The sequence below is a fragment of the Hemicordylus capensis genome, chromosome 5 (genome assembly GCF_027244095.1).
Source record: "Hemicordylus capensis ecotype Gifberg chromosome 5, rHemCap1.1.pri, whole genome shotgun sequence".
In the NCBI taxonomy this organism is placed as follows: Eukaryota; Metazoa; Chordata; class Lepidosauria; order Squamata; family Cordylidae; genus Hemicordylus; species Hemicordylus capensis.
In genome coordinates this window covers 112,328,743-112,351,156 of record NC_069661.1, presented here as the reverse complement: position 1 = coordinate 112,351,156, position 22,414 = coordinate 112,328,743, and the positions used below count along the sequence as shown (strand labels likewise).

The following is a 22,414-nucleotide window of genomic DNA, read 5'->3' as shown; positions in this document are numbered from 1 at the left end:
CACCAACAAGCAGCAAAGAAGACTAAACATTTAAAAGAGGGAGCCCCTCCAATGAAAAAGGAAAAAAAGCTAAGTTCTCTCCCTCTGGTGTCAGGCTGACTGAGCAGATCCTTATTCAGGCGGTTTGCAAGCAACGCAGACGGCGCCGTTTCCTGCCTCATCCGCCTGACACTTTGCCACCTGCTTCTAGCACACCTGTTTTCCTGCCTGCAAATGCAAGAGGCTTTTTGGACACCGAGCAAAAGGTGTGAAAAGCACAACATCAAATGGTATTAGGGGTCTAGCTTGCTAACCCCTGATGAAATGATTCCAGCACTGGTTCCCCCCTGTATTGAATTAAAAATGGCTCCTGTGGGGGTCCCGATCCTGCCTCCTCAAGGTCCGATCACGCCTGCTCCTGCCGCAGCTTCGCCTGCCTTGCCAGGAGTTCCTGTGCAGCCCCTACCATTGGGTAAGACTATCATTCCTCCAGATGTTTCCTCTGGGCTGCAAGATTTTATAACTAGATAGTGCTTGGCATTTGTTGCTTCTGCTTTCGGAGCCAGTGTTCCTTCAACCTTTGTTACAATTAGCATTGTACAATTAGCATCAACAACCAGGGTGGCACAAAATCAAAATCCCTTATGAGAGAATCGGATCTCCTGTTCGCCTGGGCAGAGTGGCATCTAAGCTCCATTTCAGCAGAGCATCTCAGCGGCTCAGCACATCTTCAGGCCAATTGGCTGAGTCGACAGACTGTTGATCTGGCAGAGTGGACTCTTCACCCAGAGGTTTTCCTTCAGATGTCAGCCGCTCTAGGGATGCCAGCGATAGACCTATTTGCTCTGCCCCACAATGCTCAGCTTCCCAGATTCTACACTTGCTATCATTGCAGCCAAGCGAATTAGATGGATGTTCTTAGCTATCCTTGGCCTCCTGGTCTTCTGTATGTGTTTCTACCAATAACAGTCTTGTGTCTAGTCATCAGAAAGATCATATTGGAAAGGGCAAGGGTCATTCTCATTGCACTTTACTGGCCTCGTCGGCCCTGGTTTTCGGACCTTCTAGCTTTGTCAGTACATCCTCCTTGGCAGCTTCCTCTGCATCCCGATCTGTTGTCTCATGAACCACTGTTCCTTCCGGATCCAGCATGGCTGCATCTTCACACCTGGACCTTGAATGCAGGGCCCTAGCTGATAGGGGTTACTCGGTACAGGTGCAAGACACTATCCTCACATCCAGAAGAGCCTCTACTAGCAGGATATATCAGGCTGCTTGGTCAGCCTTCTCCTGTTGGCGTTGTGTGCATCACATCCAACCTTCCTCAGTGTTAGAGACTCTGGCCTTCTTCAGTCAGTCCTCGATATGGGCTTATGTCCCAGTACCTTGAAGAGCCAGGTATCCGCTCTGGCAACTGTTTTGGATTTGGCCATGCCAGGATCGCTCGGCTTACATCCCCACATCTGACATTTTCTATGGGGGCTACTAACAAGGCTCCCCCGCCCATTCACAGATCCCCTTCATGGGACTTAAACAAGGTTCTTAATGGTCTGACTCAATCTCCTTTTGAACTTCTCTCTTCGGCATCCCTGAAGTTGTTGTCTTTCAACGTTTTGTTCCTGGTGGCTACCACCTTGGCCAGGAGGGTATCGGAACTGGCAGCTCTTTCTGTCCAAAGGGAGCTTTGCATCATCCAGAAAGATTCTGTAGTGCTCAGGCTAGATCCTACTTTTTGTTTCGAAGGTTCATTCAACCTTTCACAGGATGCAGGAGGTGGTTCTGCTGTCTTTCTGTCTGTCTCCCAGTCATCCAAAGGAAAAGCTCTGGCACATATTAGATGTGCGCAGGGCTATCAAGATACACCTGAAACGTATCAAGGGCCTTAGGCAAACAGATTCTTTATTCATTTCCTTCCACCTTCTTCTCTAGGTTCCAGGGCTTCCAAGATGACTCTGGCTAGGTGGATTAGGGCTACCATCACCCTTGCCTGTGAATCTTTACATATAACTGTTCCAGTATACATTACAGCACATTCTACCAGAAGTGCTTCCATTTCTGCGGCTTTTTCGGCCCGGGTGCCTCTCTCAGAAATTTGTAAAGTAGCTACATGGACGTCTGCCACACCATTTATTAAGCATTATAAAATATCTTCTTTTCATGCTGCACAAGCGGCTATGGGCTGCACCATTCTTCAGCAGGTGGTTTAGGCCTTCTGCTCCCCTCCCATAGGTCTCTCAGCTTGGGTAAGTGTTTGAGGACGACTTCCCTATACCGAAGAAAAAGAAACAGTGGTACTTACCATGAAGGGTTCTTTTTTAAGGAATAGGGAGGTTGTCCGGCGGATGGGGGGCAAGATTCTTGAGAGGTGGGGATGACTCCCAGGGTTAGAGTTTCCTCTATCTTTTCTAGACAGAGGATCCTTGGGTGCTTTGCCACAGATGCACATAGCAAAACTCTCTGTAGGATCCCTGCCATCCAGTGCTGGGATTAAAGAGCAGGGTTTGCTGAGAGTTAGATGTTTGACTGGTCATAGAACTTAATGGGAGCTACATCGCTATATTGTGAAGTATTGTCACCCTGAATTTGATGTTTATAGCATTATAATGTTTGCCCAGTTGGACAGCATGGATTAGAAATGGGTAACATTCTAGCCCAAGATTTATTGTTGTGTATATTGTGCTTTTACAAGTCCTTTTCAGTCCATTGTAATTATTGCATCCACACTTTCAGTCACTGTTTGTTGTCAAGGGTGTAGAGTGATTGTTTGGTTAACTCATTTTCAGTTTCGTCCTGGTGAAGGAATGTAATGGGTTCTGCTTGGAGAAGAGCACGCTCTCTGTCTCAGGCTGAATTGTAATTTGAATAAGGTGACAAAACTTTTGGAGCACCAACGAAACAGCACACAACATAAACTGGTTAGAACTGCACGTGGCCCACCGAGCCCTCATCCACTTCCGTTAATCAAAGGGAAACACATGCTCATACACATGGACAACATAACTACAAAATCACACATAAACCATCAAGGCGGCACCAGATTCAGAGCCCTAATGAAAGAAATTTGGGTCAGTAGTCTGCTAACTAATTATATTTTTATTGAGACCTTATTTTCTGTGTAAATTGTGAACGTTTAAAGTTCATTATTGTGTGCACAGTGGATCTGCTGAAGGTGCAAAAGTATAAAAACCAGCATTTACTTTCTTGAGAAAGTGGCTGTTATGATTGGCCCAGGCTTTAATTAAAATAAAATAGCAAAACCTATCTTTTATTTATTTATTTCTCAAATTTATTTATTTGTCAAATTTATTTTAAAGATAAAAATAAATGTGAGGTAAGATTTTGGTCAGGGCAGAATTGCAAACTTCCTATGATTGGTGTAGTTCAAAATGTTAAACTGTTCATATGGCAAGCAAGAACAGAGTAGGCTTACTACAAATTTGTTTTCAAAACTTGTTTCCTGACTTTCTTCTCCAAAAGATACTCAAAGTTCACAATTACAGATGTAAAATTGACATCAGTTTTGAAATTATGGAGATACAGTGTATTTTGGGGGAAATGAGTGTGCACTTGCAAACATAAATGTATTACCTAAGAATATGAAATGGATAGTTTAGCACATGCACAATATTGTGGTGTATAATTATTGTGTAATATCTTCTCTCCATTTTTTCTTTACACATTCCCTATTCACATTACTCTCAATATTCACATTTTGAATCCTTCTACTTCTGGAAGCGCTGTAACACCCACTTGTTTAGGCAGGTCATTGATGCTTGGTATAAGTTGAGAAGGTGGGGTGAATTTACTTTATATTAATTTTAATTTTATTATATTCTGTAGCAGGAGAAGTGGAGATATAAAGGCCTAGGGGAAAAATAGAAAAAAAAGAAAGAAACCTGAATTTGGAAAAGGGGATGGGGTCAGGTTTTTGTAAGGCCAGAAATGAGGGAGGGACTGAAAAAAACCTTTTATGCAATATTTTCTCTTAGGATAATGCAGGAAATGCTTTACAAGGCATGGTTTAAAATATTATCACTTTCTGCCCATTGCTCTTTCAAAATGCTTTCTAACAACTCATGTAATATGAAGATGTTTTATGTAAGACAGTGAAAAATACTAGATCATTACAGTTTGAATGTATAATATGGAGTTGTACATAGTAACTCAAATCCCAGATGCATTTTGGCCTTTGTCCCTCAGGATGGCAGTGTCATCTTTACTCCTAGAGGAACACAGAGACCTGGGACCTTCCTTGCTTGAGTATTGTTGCCACTTTCCTCTAACCTGCCTTCCATCTCTGGTGAATACACTATCCTGGTTTGACCCCAGTTTATCTTGGGGATACTCTCTCATCTCGGAGAACTGTGGTACCATGTTTCACCCTGTTACATGAAACAAGCAGCCTATTGCTCTACTTGTTAGTGGAGAAAGTTAAAAGCGAATCAAAGCAGGCAGGCACTGCAAGAGTCTTGGATGTTCTTCAAGAGAAACCTGTTCAGAAACTTCAGGTTACAGCAGCTTGCTGGTTGATCTCTAGCACTGGATATAATTGTATGGTATATGTACTTTTGAAATGTAGAAGTATAAATGCCTTGCTTTTATTTTAAAGGGAAGTGTTGTGTGCTAACTAAGCTGTACATAGTTCATTTTGTGTCTTTAAAGTAGGTTTAAATTTTATAGAAAAGTATTCCACTATTTCTCAAAAACTTCAATCCCCCCCCACCCCCCCGGTGGCTTCAGATGTTTCATAAAGTGTACGTCTCTAGGGAGGAGTTACTTTCAATTCTCAGCTTCAGCCTTTGGGATGAAGCAGACCTGTACTTATAAATTAATATCTTACACATGCCATTTATGTTTTTTCTCTTCCATACACCGTCTAATACTTCAGTAGTGCTGAACCTCTTTCATAAACAGCTTTTATTTGTGCTAGACCATGTATGCTGACACTTTTTGAAATTTCAGAGTAATTGGAATGTTTATGAACATTCCATTGAGCCATTGTCTAGAGATAGATTTTTCCCCAGTCAGCTGAAGCCAGAGTTCTCAACACCAGTAATTATGGCACCACTTGTGTGTGTATTGAATTTATATTCAGATGTGGTGGGGGAGCAGAACTGTAAAAAGCAGTCTCTTCCTGCAGTTTTGTGTTCTGTATTCTCATTTGGTACTTCACTTGCCTTTCTATAATTGTGGTAGTAGTAGTAATTGCATTAAACAAATATCTAAACCATGCTTTGACTTCGTAAATAGGTGAATAAATAACTTGTGATTGATGGGTAGAAATGAAGCTTCATTTTCTACTACTTTGCTAACGTTTTTGCAAGCTGATGAATGCCAAGCAGAAGGAATAGAAAAACCTTTTGTAACACAGGTTTTATAAAATCAAAGATGCATATAATTATAGCAGATAGATTAGTGATGAGCACTGAAGAATAAACAATTGCATTGTGGTGAATGCCTTGGGAAAATGTGACATGAAAATAACTGAATTAGGATGGAAAGCTTTTTAGAGTATCTCAAATTAAGGTAAGAACAACAACAGTAGACATGAACATTTCATTGACTAAAACAGAGCGTTGCTCTAGAGCATTTACGTAGATGGAGCCTTGGACTTTACTTGTTTGTAGTAAGAACTTGTTTGTAGTGGGGGCGGGGAGAGAGGGTGAGCTGGGGCATGGCGGTTGTTGTCCTTCTTGCCTTTGCAAAGTGCTGTGATGTGACATTTGTCTGCCCATGAACTTCTACTGAAGTGACTGAGATGACACGGTCATCGAAAGGTTAGCACAGTTTAATGGACATAGTACTTGAACTTATGATAAACATGGACATATTGCCTCAAAATAAACCTTTTAGAAAGCTTGGAAGCTTTGTTCTAGTAGTATGTAATGAAAGCTGCATATTTATAACAATGAATTCCTAACTTTAACTTGAAAGTACAGAGAAAAGAAAAAGAACATCTTTACAAATGATACCAAAAGCAGTTTACCATTGAACTTTGTCAATGAGACAGAAAACAAAAGTCATTTCAGTTACTTGATTCACATTCATAGAATGATGGGAAATAAAATAAAACCACTTTAAGTATGACTTGTCAGACTGGTAGGCTGCTAAACTATGATGGATATGAATTTTTACCATTTCCCCTAAGGAGCTTAGGGCAGTGTATGTTGGGTTCCCATATCCCCCTGTTCTATCCTTACATCATCCTCGTCTCATTGTTAAACATTCTGTCCATTGCACCAGGATGGTTTTGCACTAAAGAATAGTCTTTTGTTAAAACTAACTAGTCTGGAACACTGGGAAATACGGATTCCATTTCTGGCTCTTCATAAAGATTTCTCAGATTATTTAAATGACACCCCCCCCCTTTTTTTTTTTTTGGCTCTTCGCTTGTCCTGGAGCCCTTGTATGTAAGACTTGTCTCATTTAAGCAGTTTATGTGGAATTGTTTTTTGGAAATTTATTCTAAAAATTTTTAGTAATTTCAAAACATGTTTCAAATGGTTGGTTTAGATGTTGTTTTTCAGTCCAGGAAACAAAATCTCAAGCCGACGTAATGTCTGACACATCAAACTGAACAAAGCCCTCCTGCCTTGTATGGTGACCTGGTGGTAAATAGATCTCCTGTGTTTGGTGTCTTCTGGGACTAAAATAACAGAGGTATAAAGTACCTGGAAGACCATAATACATACTGTGGAGTTTGTTTTGCTTGGTGGGTCACAAGTTGTGGAGACCTGACTGATTTGACTAACATGTAATACATATGGGTAAGAGATGACGTTTATGTATTGGTCCTCTGGGGAGCAGCTACCTGGAAGTTTTTCACACCCGGATTTTAGTTCGCAGCTCCTCTGGAATGGAGGTGTCTGTTCACATATCTGTCAAATTTATCCCGAAGTAACTGCGAGCTGTCGGGGAGCACTTCACACACAATTCAGGTTTTTCATTGTGCGTTAAGAGTCCAATTTATATTCAGGGTTAAAAAAATGCACTTTTTGTTTCAGGTTTTTTTTTTAAGGGGGGGCAACTTTGAACTCTCAGTAAACCCTCAGTAAAGCCTGCTGTCTGGGAGAGCTCATGCTAATAGCATTACCTAATCTTAAAGACAGGTGTCTGTCTTGCCAGCTTGCTGGTGGTGCCGGACACACAGCTTGCTGGTGTGCCGGACACACAGCTCACCTCCCCAGAGGTCTCATTTTGACTGCCATTTTTGAGAACGTAAGAAAGAGCAAGAATTCATTCTGAACAATAGAAGAGGGCTCCCACTGTTTTTACCATCTCCATATCCCAGTGCACATGACAAAAGACTGCTTCTCTATGTACCGGAAAAGGATCTGAGGGAAGAGAGCGAATTGGTGGTGACCCCACAAATAATGAGCTTAGCCTAAATTTGTAGATCTCTGCTTAAAGACTTAGTAACTTACACAATGCTGTTAAAGCATCTTCTTTTTCCCCGGTGGTAGGAGAGCCTCAGAACGGGTTAAGGAGTGCGCATGCTCGAGACAGGACTGGACACGTGACTTCTTTGTGGGCGTAGCTGCCCTCCAGTTCCAGTTCTGTCTCGCTCGGGACAAGACTGCTGTAGGAAGAGCTCTGAGTATTTCGCTACTGTGCTGGTCGGTTAGAAATCTCCCTTATCTTTCCGCTTGTCTTCTGTCTATTTCTTGATCCTCCGGTCTTTATCCTCGTGTTTTTATTTGTTCTGCTGACTCCTCCTTCGCAACTTTTACACGGCACTTACTCCATCCTGTTCCTCGTGCCGAAAAAAGATGGTTCCTGGCGAGCTGTTTTGGATTTGAAAGCGCTCAATCAGTACGTTGCAAAGAAAAGCTTTCGGATGGAGTCCCTCGTTACAATCAAAGAAGCCATCCAACCAGGGGATTACTTAGCAGCTATAGATCTGTCCGAGGCGTATCTGCATATTCCTATTTGCGAGCAGTCACGGCAGTACCTCAGGTTCGCGTACAATGGAAACCACTTTCAATACCGGGCCCTGCCGTTCGGCCTCTCGTCGGCTCCGAGAGTCTTCACCAAAGTCATGGTGTCTCTGGTCTCGCACCTGCGCCTAAGGGGGGTACATATACACCCGTACCTCGACGACTTGCTCGTGAGAGCCAGATCAAGGACTCAAGCCACCTTCGACACCTCGACCACCCTTCAGACCCTCGAGGCGCATGGCTTCGTTGTCAACATCCAGAAGAGCCACCTGGTGCCTACACAACGATTAGTGCACTTGGGAGCCCTGTTCGACACAGCTCAGGGGACAATTTCCCTGTCACAAGAAAGAAAGGATCGGTTAAAACAACAATTGCGGCCTCTCTTGACCAAGAGGGAGTTAGATGTCATGACGCTGTCTCAGGCGCTCGGGGCTATGATGGCTTGCCTGTCCTGCACACCATGGGCCAGGTGGCATTCCCGACCCCTTCAGTGGCTGATCCTCCCATGGCAAGATCAGATAATGGCGGGAACAAAGACGATCATCAGGATTCCACGTCACGTACGGAGATCTTTAGATTGGTGGTTCTCCCCAACCATATCAAAGGGTCACTTACTAGAGAACCCGAGAAGGATAATTCTGACAACAGACGCCAGCCTCTCCGGGTGGGGAGCACACTGTCAGGATCGGTTCACACAAGGAGCATGGTCGCCGGCAGAGGCTCGACGTCCCATCAATTGGCTGGAGCTAAGAGCAGCCCGCTTGGCTCTTCTCAAATTCCAGGATCTCCTCGTTCAACAACACGTTCTCATACGAACGGACAATGTGACTGTAAAAGCTCACATCAACCACCAGGGGGGCACCAGATCCCGAACGTTGATGGAAGAATCGAATCTTCTGTTCAGTTGGGCGGAAGTCAACCTACTCTCCCTCTCAGCAGAGTATCTGAAAGGGGAAGAGAACCACGTAGCGGACTGGCTCAGTCGCAGAGCACTGGATCCAGGGGAATGGTCCCTCAACCCGCAGGTATTTGCACAGATAGCACACCGCCTCGGGCAACCAGGGGTGGATCTATTCGCTTCAGACAACAATCATCAAGTCCAGAGGTACTTCACCAGATTTCAATCCCATCTAGCAGAGGGAACGGATGCCCTTCTGTCCCCCTGGCCAAGGGGACTAATGTACGCCTTCCCTCCAATACCTATAATCATGAAGGTCCTCAGGAAAGCGATTCAGGAAAAAGCGCATCTCATACTCGTTGTGCCTCATTGGCCCAGACGCCCCTGGTTCTCCACGGTTGTCGAGTTAGCCGTCGGGACTCCATGGTTCCTACCAAGCCGCCGGGATCTCCTCCATCAGGGCCCCATACTCCACCCGGAACCCGAATGGTTCAAACTCTGCGCCTGGAGATTGAACGCTCGAAATTAGCGTCTCTGGGTTATTCAGGACCTGTCCTAGACACCTTAATGGCAGCCAGACGGTCATCCACCCAGCGTATTTATCAGTCTACGTGGGCAGCGTTCCTTAGATGGACGACTAAGAAGCAGGTGGCTCCGTTACAGGCCGGGGTTCCTGAGGTGCTGCGGTTCCTTCAGGACGGATTGAGACTCCATCTACGCCCTGCAACCCTAAGACGACAGGTCTCGGCCCTGGCCTCGATCCTGGACCTTAATTCTGGAAATCAAAACACTCTTCATCCACACATCACAAAGTTCCTACGAGGGGCCACAAATCTCGCTCCACCGACAATCAAACGGTTCCCCACGTGGAATCTCAACAAGGTGCTCAATGCACTCACCAAACCACCTTTCGAACCCATGGCGTCTATACCATTGAAGGTCCTATCCTACAAAGTCCTGTTTTTGGTGGCTATCACATCGGCGCGCAGGGTGTCCGAATTAGGTGCCTTGTCAGCAAGGAAGGAATTTTGCACTTTCCAAGACGATGCGGTGATTCTAAGGGTGGACGAGACGTTCCTCCCTAAAATCAATTCCATATTCCACAGATCCCAAGTTATTATTTTACCGTCATTTTGTCCTTCCCCGTCACATCGGAAGGAGAAATTATGGCACAAATTAGATGTCCGTAGGGCATTGCGTATTTATTTAAAAAGGACAAGGGAGATTCGAAAATCTGACGCTCTGTTCGTGTCCTTTTACCCCCGCACCATAGGGCACAAGGTGTCAGGCTCTACCCTAGCGGGTTGGATACGGGCTTGCATTAAACTTGCTTATTCCTCGCTACACCTGACCCCACCAGGAGGGGTGACCGCACACTCAACCAGAAGTGCCGCAACCTCTGCGGCCTTTTCTGCCCATGTTCCGTTATCAGAAATTTGCAGGGCCGCCACATGGGTTTCGGCCTCACCTTTTATTAAACATTACAAAATTTCTGAGTTTAATGACCTTCAAGCGGCCTTTGGTCGCACAGTTCTACAACAGGTCTTATAAAAGCATCCTTCCCACCCGGGAATGTGTTCTTAGCTTGGGCATGTCCCGTTCTGAGGCTCTCCTACCACCGGGGAAAAAGGAACATTGGTCTTACCGTGAAGGGTTCTTTTTCCTGGTGGTAGGAGAGCCTCAGCCCCGCCCGGATGCTTAGCCTTCTTCGGGTGGGATCTAAGTTTAGGGGTTACGCAGACGGCTCTCAGGGCTACCTAGCACTACTCCTGCTGTCATTCACTGTTATTACTATTACTGTTACTGTTTCTACGGTTATATGTGTTTCTTTCCTGTAGTTACATCCTTCTAACAGTTTGCAGAGCTCTCCTACTTAGACTTATACGGTCCTCGCTCAACATCCTGGAACTGGAGGGCAGCTACGCCCACAAAGAAGTCACGTGTCCAGTCCTGTCTCGAGCATGCGCACTCCTTAACCCGTTCTGAGGCTCTCCTACCACCAGGAAAAAGAACCCTTCACGGTAAGACCAATGTTCCTTTCAGTTTGAGAATCTGCTTGTATTGCTCTCATTACCTTACAAGAAGACACTGATCTTAAATTGTCCCTGACAGTACAATCTTAAATTGTGATTTATTTCACAATCTGAATTACTTTAGGATTTTAAATGTTGTTTTGGCCTCCTGCATAGGGTTTAGTGCAATTCACATGTTTTTAGATGCTTCCAGGCAACATGTGAAAATTAGTCCACAGACAGATATATAGACTAATCATAACATGTTGTCCGGAATCACTTAAAAACATGTGAATTGCACTGATGCCTGTACAAGAGTCCAAAACAGCATTTTAAAATTTTGAGCAGGCATTTTGATGTTAAAACTTACTAGTATAGGGTTTGTCAAAGCCTTGAAGAGTCCAAAACCACAGTGTCTATTGGCACAATTTGTTCTTTTTATAGCTCTAGCAGTTTCTCAAAACTTTTCTACAGATTGTATCCTTGCTGCTCTCCCATGCATATCTCTAGCAGCCTACTCATGGTCTCTAACCAACCCAATTGGTCCATCATTTGTTTCCTTCAAAACATTAAGTGACACAGGAGAACATATCCCTGGTGTGATTGTAGCTTCTCTGAAACCTTCATCAGGACAAATTTATGTTTATTTTTGAAGGGGAAAAATGACTTCCCTACCTTACGTTTATGGTAGCTGCACATGAAAAGTGCAAAAGTTACACAGAAGGTACAGTTCAAATCCTGTGAACAAGTAATATAGCTGAGTTAAGGTAGGAGGTCAGCCTAGATGCCAGGGAGTGATTGGGTCAGTTTTCTGAAATTAAGGCAGTTAAGGTAACGATCAGATGATCAGTCTGAGGCATTATCAAGTACTAATTTATTACCTTAATCTATAAAAATTATTCTGTTCTTGGGTACAAATAGCATTATTTTGTGATGCTTGAAATGTGGTGATAAATAGGACTCGCTTATACTGGATCAGGGTGGATTTGATTTAAATCAAACTGATTTAAATCACGATTTAAATCACTAGCAGGGTGGATAAAAATAAAAAAAAATCCTATTTAAATCAAAAAAATCTGATTTTTTTTAATTTAAATCGGATTTTTTTGATTTAAATCGGATTTTTTTTATTTTTATCCACCCTGCTAGTGATTTAAATCGTGATTTAAATCGTGATTTAAATCAGTTTGATTTAAATCAAATCCACCCTGTACTGGATTATGGTATGTAGGCTCTATACACTGTGGGAAATGGGGATCCATTTTGCACATGTGTGCACTAGCGCACACACAGGTGACATAGGTGTCTATGTCCATCTGCCTCACTGTGAGATGAACTCCCTTGTCCTGTGACTTGTATGTATTTGTGAATGCCCACGCTGCATTACATGCAGGATCAGGGTGCACAATCTTGAGAAGCATCCCTATGCCTTGCTAGTAAAGTCATGTGTAGCACCTGACTTTCAGGAGCTGATGTGAACTGGCCAGTAGTTAACATTTATGTATGGTGGTGTGAATTCTGAAGCCCTAGGAATTGTTAATTTTTGAAGTTGGTTGTGGGGGAGTATACAAAGAGTATCAAAGAATTTACAGTATCGTCATAAAAAGTTTAAAAATGACAAAGGAGTCTTTCCAGTATTGTGCTTGAGTTTGCTGTCTCGTTTTTGGAGCTTACACTCAGATGCATTTTGAAGAGCCTAACTTTCTGATGTTGGCTTCCTCACTTTTTAAAAAAAGACACTAGTTTGCATCTAAATGCAAAATCCAACTCTTCATTTTATCTTTCAGAGTTGTTCTTATTCATATAAAACTCCATAGGCCTATTTTAACTGCCAACACTGGGGAGTTAATTGAATCACAAAGGTATCGCCTCTGCTGCTATATTCTAGCCATGATACCTAATTTCAGAAGCTTTGGACAGTGCTTTTTAAGGTGACCCATCATAGACACTTCTGGAATCATCAGTTGTCAAATGCCAGAAAGCTGGACAGTTCAGCAAAATCAGGATAACATACTAGCCATTTTGTTAACAGTAACAGAATTCTTTAGAAGCATTCCCACCCAGATCCTTTCTTCCAGTGTGTATGGGGAGTATGTTGTGTTTGTGCTGTGTGTCGTGACTGAGGAGATGCTGGCATTATGTTTCTCCTGGAGCAACATCGTTTCTTCCACTGCCTAGATCAGACCACCTCTGCTGAAATAACCAAGAAAGCAGAAATTCCAGTTCCTGGTACCCCTTTCTCCTCCTGTCTGTGAAGTTATCCTGGCAATGGCTTTTGCTTGGGGATTCTGGGAGTTGTGGTCAACATTTGGGAATCCCTGTTACAGGGAACTGGGAGCAAAGTGCAGGTTCCAGACTAAAGTCATAGCTAAGTCCCATTGAAATTTATGGGATTTAAGTTAGTCATGACTAACGTGTTCCATTTATTTCAGTGGTGCTGAGTCATTACTAATAGTCTGCATCCTGCCCAGTGTGTCTGGGTTATGCACTTTGATTTTTAAGACTTGTGCTCAGGTAACAGGATAATGCTACAACACCACATCTTTGTAAGGTATAATATAATACTGGAGGGACCCCTTCCGTGGAAGATGAGCCTATATATCCTTTCGCACGGGGGATACTCCTCTGGGGGGGTGGGGGCCTCCTTGTAGAGGGTGGTTCGATCATTAGAGGTATAGAGAGATGGGTTTGTGACGCGCATGTTGACTGCACAGTGACTTGCCTGCCTGGTGCGAAGGTTGTAGACATCACGTAGTGTCTAGATAGGCTGTTAGGCAGTGCTGGGGAGGAGACAGCTGTTGTGGTACACGTCAGTACCAACAGTGTGGGGAAATTGACCCCTAATGGGCCCCTAAGGTAGCGTTCTTAGAAATGCTACCTGTTCCATGACAGACAGAGCTGAGGGGTTTCAATGCGTGGATGAGACGTTGGTGCCGGGAGGAAGGGTTTAGATTTGTTAGGCACTGGGATACATTTGAGGGCAAGCAAGGTCTGTACAAAAGGGAGGGGCTGCACTTGAACCAAGATGGAACCAGACTACTGGTGCTTAAAATCAAAAAGGTTGCAGAACAGCTTTGAAAATGATGCCTGGGGAATAGCCGACAGGAACTGGACAGTATCCATTTCGGCAAATGCCATCCTTTAAAGTGTGAGGAGGCAAGGGATTCAGATAAAGCAGAAGGTGACAGATCAGAACCGTATAAAGAGCAGACAGAAGCCTGTGCCAGCTGGTCAAAGAGTCAAAAGAAAGATAGCATACACCAGGCAAGAGATTCAGCATATAGGTGCTTATATGCCAATGCCAGAAGCCTCCAAGCCAAGATGGGTGAGCTGGAGTAATTGATTGCTAACACAGAAATAGATATACGGTAGTAGGCATAACAGAAACATGGTGGAACAGTGAGAACCAGTGGGACATGGTTTTCCCTGGATATAAACTCTAGCAAGGACAGGGAGGGGTGCCTTGGAGGTGGAGTAGCACTGTATGTTAAAGAAGGGGTAGAATCTAACAAGGTAGAAAACCTAGGTGGACCAGAGTCCTCCACAGAAACCTTGTGGGTGACAATACAAGGCTTGCAAGGAAATGTGCTAGGGGTGTGTGCTATCACTCTCCGGATCAAAACGCTGATAGTGACTGAGAGTTGCAGGAGGAAATCAGGGAAGCATCAAGGAGAGGCAGGGCAGTAATAATGGGTGTCTTCAATTACCCACACATAGACTGTGTAAACTCACAGTCAGGTAATGACAAAGAGGTCAAATTTCTAGATATGCTGAATGACTGTGCCCTAGAACAGTTGGTCTTGGAACCAACCAGAGAGAAGGCGATCTTGGACGTAATCCTGAGTGGCACCCAGGACCTGGTGTGTGATGTGTGTGTGCCATCGACCCTGGTTGAAAGACAGGAAATAGAGGGTAGGGATAAATGGAGAGTTTTCACAATGGAGGGAAATAAGAAGTGGTGTCCTCCAGGGATCTGTACTGGGACCAGTGCTTTTTAATTTATTCATAAATGAACTAGAAGTAGGGGTAAGCAGCAAGGTGGCCAGATTTGCAGATGATACCAAACTCTTTCGGGTAGTGAAATCCAAAACAGATTGTGAGGAGCTCCAAAAGGATCTCTCCAAACTGGGGGAGTGGGCGACAAAATGGCAAATGCGGTTCAGTGCTGGCAAGTGTAAAGTGATGCACATTGGGATGAAAAACCCCAACTTCAAGCATACTCTGATGGGATTTGAGCTGTGAAAAAGGCCAGTTCCATGCTGGGGATCATTAGGAAGGGGACTGAAAATAAAATGGCTAATATTATAATGCCCTTATACAAAACTATGGTGCGGCCATACCTGGTGTACTGTGTACAATTCTGGTCACCACATCTAAAAAAGGACATTGTAGAACTGGAAAAGGTGCAGAAGAGGGCAACCAACCTAGAGCACCTTTCTTATGAGGCAAGGCTACAACACCTGGGGCTATTTAGTTTAGAAAAAAAGATGACTGCAGGGAGACATGATAGAGGTTTATAAAATCATGCACGGTGTAGAGAACGTGGATAGAGAGGAATTCTTTTCCCTCTCACATAACATTAGAGCCAGGGGTTATCCCATGAAATTGATTGCCAGGAAATTTAGAACCAGCAAATGGAAGTACTTTTTCACACAACACATAATCAACTTGTGGAATTCTCTGCCACAAGATGTGTTGACAGCCAACAACCTGGATGGCTTTAAGAGGGGTTTGGATAACTTTATGGAGGAGAGGTCTATCAGTTTCTACTAGTTGGAGGGCTATAGGCCACCTCCAGCCTCAAAGGCACAATGCCTCTGAGTACCATCTGCAGGGGAGTAATAGCAGGAGAGAGGGCATGCTTTCAACTCCTGCCTGTATGCTTCCAGTGGCATCTGGTGGGCCTCTGTGTGAAACAGGATGCTGGACTAGATGGGGCTTGGGCCTGATCCAGCAGGGTTCTTATGGAATGATATTTCTGTGAACCATCTGCTAGGGTTGGTCTGATGATTTCCTGATCTTGCCCTTCATGCATTCCTTCCATCTACCCATTTTCATACTTTCCTCTGAGTGAATCTAAGGGCTGATGCAAATATGCATTCTTTCTTATAACTACCATCTCCAATTGCATTGAGCGTATGTGTATATCCCATGTGACAAGATGATGACCCGCATTAGTAGTTTGTACACTGCAGAGGAGGCCTTCTTTCTGTGATCACATTTTGCAAATATTGTCAGTTTCAGGTGAAGTTCTAGAAACAGCTATCTATAGGGCTAGAGGCAGATGGCTTAGTTCATGATAGGTAAGAGGTTGTCCTTAAGATGGCAACATAGGTCTGAAGGACCAAGGGGTAAGTGATACAGTCCAACATAGGCAGTCAGGGTCCAAAAAGGATGCAGCACTGGTAGGGCTGGACTAGGCTAGGTTTCAGGACAGCACCAGTTCTAGATTGCAAGAGACTTGGCAGTCAAGCCTGAGGCAGCAGGAAGCCATTGGCTCCCTAGATAACCTGATTCAACTGTACCTACAATTTACAGTATATCCTCCCATTATTCCCTTGTGAGTGCTGTGAAGCCACGTCCTCCACTTGTGAGTTGTCCTGGTGTGAAGATACCTGGGTCCAGCTGTCACGTTGCTTAGACTGAGCCCTCTGCTGCGTTACAGTGCTGTTCCTTCAATGTGCCCCACATTTCATGTCCACAGATGTGCCCATGAGAGCCATCTCTTAAGCATTTAGGGACTTCTGGTTGGGAGACATCCCTCAAGCACAGAAGAACTGTCCATTTGAATTAACATGGAGACAGAAGTGCTGTTGAGGCATCCTTTTTTCTGGGTACACCATACCCAGGTATAGTGTCAATGGGAGTGTACCAGCAAGCCTCCCTCTCTTATCAATATGCTCTTTAGCCACACCACATCCCGTCCTCCATAGATGCAACTCTCTACAGGGACAGACACTGTCGTTAGGGATGTGCATGAACTGGTTCGGAGGCTCTTTTACAGACCTCCAAACTAGACCAAAAGTCTGGGGGTTCGGACAGTTTGAAGGTGGGGGGTTACCTTATAAGGACCGGGGAGGGTGCTCCCCCCCCGGTGTTTCCAGCACTGGCGCTGTGATTTAAAAGGGTCCCACAGGCTGGTAGCACATCTCCTTGCTGCCCTGGTGTACGCGTCGGATCGCATGTGCATGTTGCGCATGTGCACCAGGTACTTCTGGTCTGACATGCACTGGGGCAACAAGGAGGTACACTGCTGCTTTGTGGGACAGTTATAAATCATAGCACCGGTGGTGGAAACGTAGTGGCGGTGGGGGGTGGAGGTACGAGCACCCTCCCCGGTGCTTAGAGGTAACCCCCTGCTACACCTTCGAACTGGCCGCCTTCAGTTCCGTGCACACCAATAACTGTAGTGAGAGAGAATCATGGGGAGGATCTCACCTCCAGTGTCCATGGAAAGTGGAGTCTGTGGTTTTAAAAGCATGGGGGAAATGGGCCTGGCACTCTTTCTGGGTACAGTGTTGAGACTGAGAATGCCTGAACTAAGACTCAGGTGTTTGCTTACTGAATGAAGCAAATCCTAGCATTCATTTCTCATGCCCTCTACTTGGTTTTTCTAACTTAATGTTTTCTTAATGCTGGGTAAATTCCATGTGTGTATATACTGTGTGTGTGTGTGTGTGTGTTGTAGATAACACATTAGAGCCCCTGGTGGCGCAGTAGTAAAACTGCCGCCCTGTAACCAGAAGGTTGCAAGTTCGATCCTGACCAAGGGGCTCAAGGTTGACTCAGCCTTCCATCCTTCCGAGGTCGGTAAAATGAGTACCCAGAATGTTGGGGGCAATATGCTAAATCATTGTAAACCGCTTAGAGAGCTTCCAGCTATAGAGCGGTATATAAATGTAAGTGCTATTGCTATTGCTATAATACTCTCAAATCTTAGCTATAGATAGGAGGGTAAACATCGTCTTCTGTCTGGCCAAAAATTTAATGGTAAAGATTTCTTGGGTGTGTGTGTGTGTGTGTGTGTGTGTGTGTGTGTGTGACTTATAAAATAGAAGTATTTTGCTGTTTTAGAAGTTAAGTCTTGGAAATATTCAGTAAAGGGAGATAAGAGTGCAGAGTAGTAATGAACTGCAAGGAGTTCTTAAAAATTGTATACTTAGCACACTGAAGCTCAAACTTGTTACAAATTATTTCTTTTGTTTTGTTTTCAGGAAATTTGGTGAGCGACCTCAACCTAAACGGCTCACTAGGTAAGACTTGGCTCTTGTGGTGTTAACCAAGACCTAGTTCATGCAAAACCCGAGATAAAATGGAAAAGCTATTCTTGGGTTGTACCACTTCGTATTACAGGTGAGAGATTGTGTAGTTGAATGTTATTTCCTATGAAAAACTCCCTTCACATAGGAAACTAGATGTGCCAGATAAAAGTTCTAGTTTAGTCGTCTTCCTCATATGCTAATTTTATATGTGCAGGGAACCTCTTTCATGGGGAAGCATTTAATCGTGCAATCCACCACCTGTAATCTGAAGAGGTACAAGCCAGATAATTCTTTCATCTCATTTCCTGTTTGTGTGAACAAGGCCTAAATGGACTGTAATTTTTCATTTTAAGCCACCTTCTAAATAATAAAGTTTAGCAGTCAAGAATGATGTGTATATTACAAGAAAGAAAAAAGTGATCAGGGTAATCAAACCATGGAATAAAGATATTCACTCACTGAATTGTCTAGTAAGTTTGCTTTCAACAAAAAGTCAAAATGTTTACTTATAGATACTATATCTCCTATAACCTATATCTCTAGGTTGTTTGTACAATGATCAAAGAGATGTGCCATATTTAAAAACAGCGCAATAAAGTAATTGTAAAACAAAATGTCAATGAGTTGCTAAATCAAGCAAGAACTTTATAAAATTAAGTATTGCAATCCCTATGGAAAATAGTCCAAGACAGGCTGCTCTTCCTATTTTAAGGAGGTAGTTCCAGCGGGGAAATGCTTGACTAACAAGCAGAAGGTTGCCAGTTCGAATCCCCACTGGTACTATATTGGGCAGCAGCGATATAGGAAGATGCTGAAAGGCATAATCTCATACTGCGCAGGAGGAGGCAATGGTAAACACCTGTATTCTACCAAAGAAAACCACAGGGTTCTGTGGTCGCCAGGAGTCGAAATCGACTTGACAGCACACTTTACTTTACTTTAACTTTAGTTCCAAAGCTGAGGGGCCCTGCCTTAAAAACAAACAAACACAAATAAAGTTATATTAGAATTTTACAAAATTGATCAAGAATATATTAATAATTAAAAGTATATTATAAACAATATTAAAAATAAAATGCCTCACTCAGTCAAAGGCAAGAACCAACACCATTTGATATCCAGTTAAGCTTCCTTACTGTGACCCTTAAGATTCACACTCTGAATGCTTGACAGAGCACAGCATTTGATATTATGCCAAAACCCCAAATGGGTGAATATTATCTGATGCCTTACTATTCCAGTATGATATAGATAAGCCCCAGTTGTGCACAAATCTGATCTTCCATCCTAACATCTTTCAGCCACTTAATATAATTAGATAACATAAATAGTGTCCCAGACTTTAATAACCCAGTTATGTCAATTAGGTGAAGTAGAGGTTTTCTTATTTTTATTTAACAGTCTAGTTGCAGTCAAATGATATATTTTCATTTCCCTTTCCCTTTCTTCAGGATATACTGTTGATTTTAGCCCCCTGAACTTGTTTATGTTAGGAACATAGGAAGCTGCCACATACTGAGACAGGCCATTGGTCTATCTAGCTCAGTATTGTAGGAACATAGGAAACTGCCATATACTGAGTCAGACCATTGGTCTATCTAGCTCAGTATTGTCTTCACAGACTGGCAGCAGCTTCTCCAAGGTTGCAGGCAGGAATCTCTCTCAGCCCTATCTTGGAGAAGCCGAGGAGGGAATTAAAACCTTCTGCTCTTCCCAGAGTGGCTCCATCCTCTAAGGGTAATCTCTTACAGTGCTTACACATCAAGTCTCTCATTTATATGGAACCAGGGCAGACCCTGCTTAGCTAAGGGGACAAGTCATGCTTCCTACCACAAGACCAGCTCTCCTCACCAAAAATATTGTTAGGTTTATGGGGGATTCTGACTTAGAGGCGTTTAGTCATAATTCCAAAGATGGTAGCTTCGCCTCATTTGCTCCTCAGCCAAGCAAATACACCAAATGTCTGAACCTGCGGTTCCTCTCGTACTGAGCAGGATTACTATTGCAACAACACATCATCAGTAGGGTCAAATTAACCTGTCACATGACGGCCTAAACCCAGCTCACGTTCCCTATTAGTAGGGTGAACAATCCAACGCTTGGTGAATTCTGCTTCACAGTAATAAGAAGAGCCGACATCGAAGGATCAAAAAGCAACGTCACTATGAACGCTTGGCTGTCACAAGCCAGTTATCCCTGTGGTAACTTTTCTTACACCTCCTGCTTAAAACCCCAAAAGTCAGAAGGATCGTAAGGCCCCGCTTTCACGGCCTGTATTCATACTGAAAATCAAGATCAAGCGAGCTTTTGCCCTTCTGCTCCACGGGAGGTTTCTGTCCTCCCTGAGCTCGCCTTAGGATACCTGCGTTAAGGTTTGACAGGTGTACCGCCCCAGTCAAACTCCCCACTTGACGCTGTTCCCGGAGCGGGTTGCGCCCGGCCCATGCTGGGCACTTGGAACCAGAAGCGAGAGCCCCTCGGGGCTCCCCCCCGCCTCACTGGATAAGTGGAAAAAAAAAAAAAGAGTAGTGGTATTTCACCAGCTGCCTGGGCGAGCCTCCCACTTATTCTACGCCCCTCATGTCTCTTCACAGTGCCAGACTAGAGTCAAGCTTAACAGACTAGAGTCAAGCTTAATCTCTTCTTTCCCCACTGATTCTGCCAAGCCAGTTCCCTTGGCTGTGGTTTTGCTAGATAGTAGGTAGGGACAGTGGGAATCTCGTTCATCCATCTATCGTTCATCAGTGTTCTACACCTTTCAAGTGCAGTGCTATCACCGATCTAACCCCTTGCAGTGAAGTCATCTGAATCAGGGCTTGATCACCTGATTGAATCTAATGTGCAGGATGAGAGACTGGGCAGCTTCAGATGTCAAGTTGAACCTTGATTGAAGTTTGAACCTTGAACGATTCTCCTCCCAGAATTTAAGTGAATCTGTTAAGCACTAAATGATACCACAAAACAGAAAATGACTCCCATCCATCAATTCTGAGACACACACCCCTTCTGTTTTGGTTTGGCTTCTTGTGTTCTTAAAACAGTCTTTCTTGTAGACAAATTCCATGTGTTCCTCATATTGACCTCTTCAGGAGGCCTAGCACCAAGTTAGAAAAGCAAGTGGTGTGTGACATAGTTTTCAGAAGGACTGTAGAATGTGTGTGTATGTTACTCATTTTCTCTCTCAAGAGAGTGCCACTATAGAGTCTTCATTTCCCCCCATGTTTACCACGTGATAACAAAGTATTACTGCAAGTGAAATAGAGAAAACACTATTAAAATTAAGAGCAAAGTTTTGTAGCCACAAGTAAATGTTGTTTTGTGGTAGGCTTCAGCCAAGCCTCTCAGCGAAGTCAATTGTTGTGATTGCCCAGTCACAAACCTTGTCTGGTGTGAGTTTTTCTGTATGCAAATATTTGGTGGTGGGGAGGAGGGGGCATAGTGCACATTGGTCTGGTTGCTTTTGGGTATGTATAGATTTGCTTTATGAAGAAATATCTGAAACTCAGATCTATTCATGATCTGCCATTTTTTTAAATTGGGAGCGCAGAATCAGGACTGTAGCTTGGGAGCTCCCACTTGGTCCATAAGTAGGGATGTAATTCCAAGCACAATATGGTAACAGTCCAACACATCTCCGTATATATATATTTTAAAATAAAATATAAAGATGCTTTCTAGGCTAGCCCATTTTTTAGCCCAATGCGAACTACTTCAAGTAGCAGCAGTTCTCCAACATTTATTTTTGTTTAGTTTAAAATATTTTTATCCCACCCCACTCCAGTGCAATACTGCTCATGCTCAGGATGGCTCACAAAAACAATAAAACTAATAAAACAATAGAAAATTTAAAACCAAATTTAGAAATTAGAAGCCCACTCCACTAGAAACAAAGTTTTTAATTTAATAATATATTCTTAATCTATTAAATTTTCATGTACACAGCATTTTACATAGTGAGAAGACACTGTCTCAAAGGTCTCAACATCTAAATCTGTGTTTTCAAATTGCATTCATACCAGAGTTATTAAGTTATTAATAAAAAGGACCTGTTTACCAAAAATGTTCATTTGCTCTGCGAAATCCTCTTGTCAACAAATATTTTGAGTAGTGATTCAGAAGAAACAAACAGTAGGTTTAGTCCAACCAGGATATCTTTTGGTTTTCAAACTACATAGCTGTGTATTTAATGAAATCCTTTCTTTGGGGTGTTGCAGGGCCAGGTTCTTAAACACGATTATTAAAGAATCTGATCATGACCTGTATTCAAGGCATTATGGTGAAACCATTTATTCTCCTTGTAAAAATCCAGTGCTACTAGATCAGAGG

At 43.4% G+C, this 22,414-nt stretch overlaps 1 protein-coding gene across 5 annotated transcripts in view; it reads left to right on the top strand.

Moving 5' to 3' along the window:
- The window catches only part of RBPJ (recombination signal binding protein for immunoglobulin kappa J region), a 147,420-nt gene that overhangs the window by 100,700 nt on the left and 24,306 nt on the right, over nt 1-22,414 (top strand). For 4 of the 5 annotated variants that reach the window (XM_053255639.1, XM_053255640.1, XM_053255638.1 and 1 more), the window contains one exon: nt 18,041-18,079. Coding sequence is in view for 3 of the 5 variants with exons in the window: in XM_053255638.1 (XP_053111613.1) it covers nt 18,041-18,079 (39 nt within the window). In the remaining 2 variants the exon portion in view is untranslated. Of the gene's footprint in view, nt 1-18,039; nt 18,180-22,414 lie in introns of those variants that run through there. The other variant, XM_053255637.1, reaches the window with a different exon arrangement.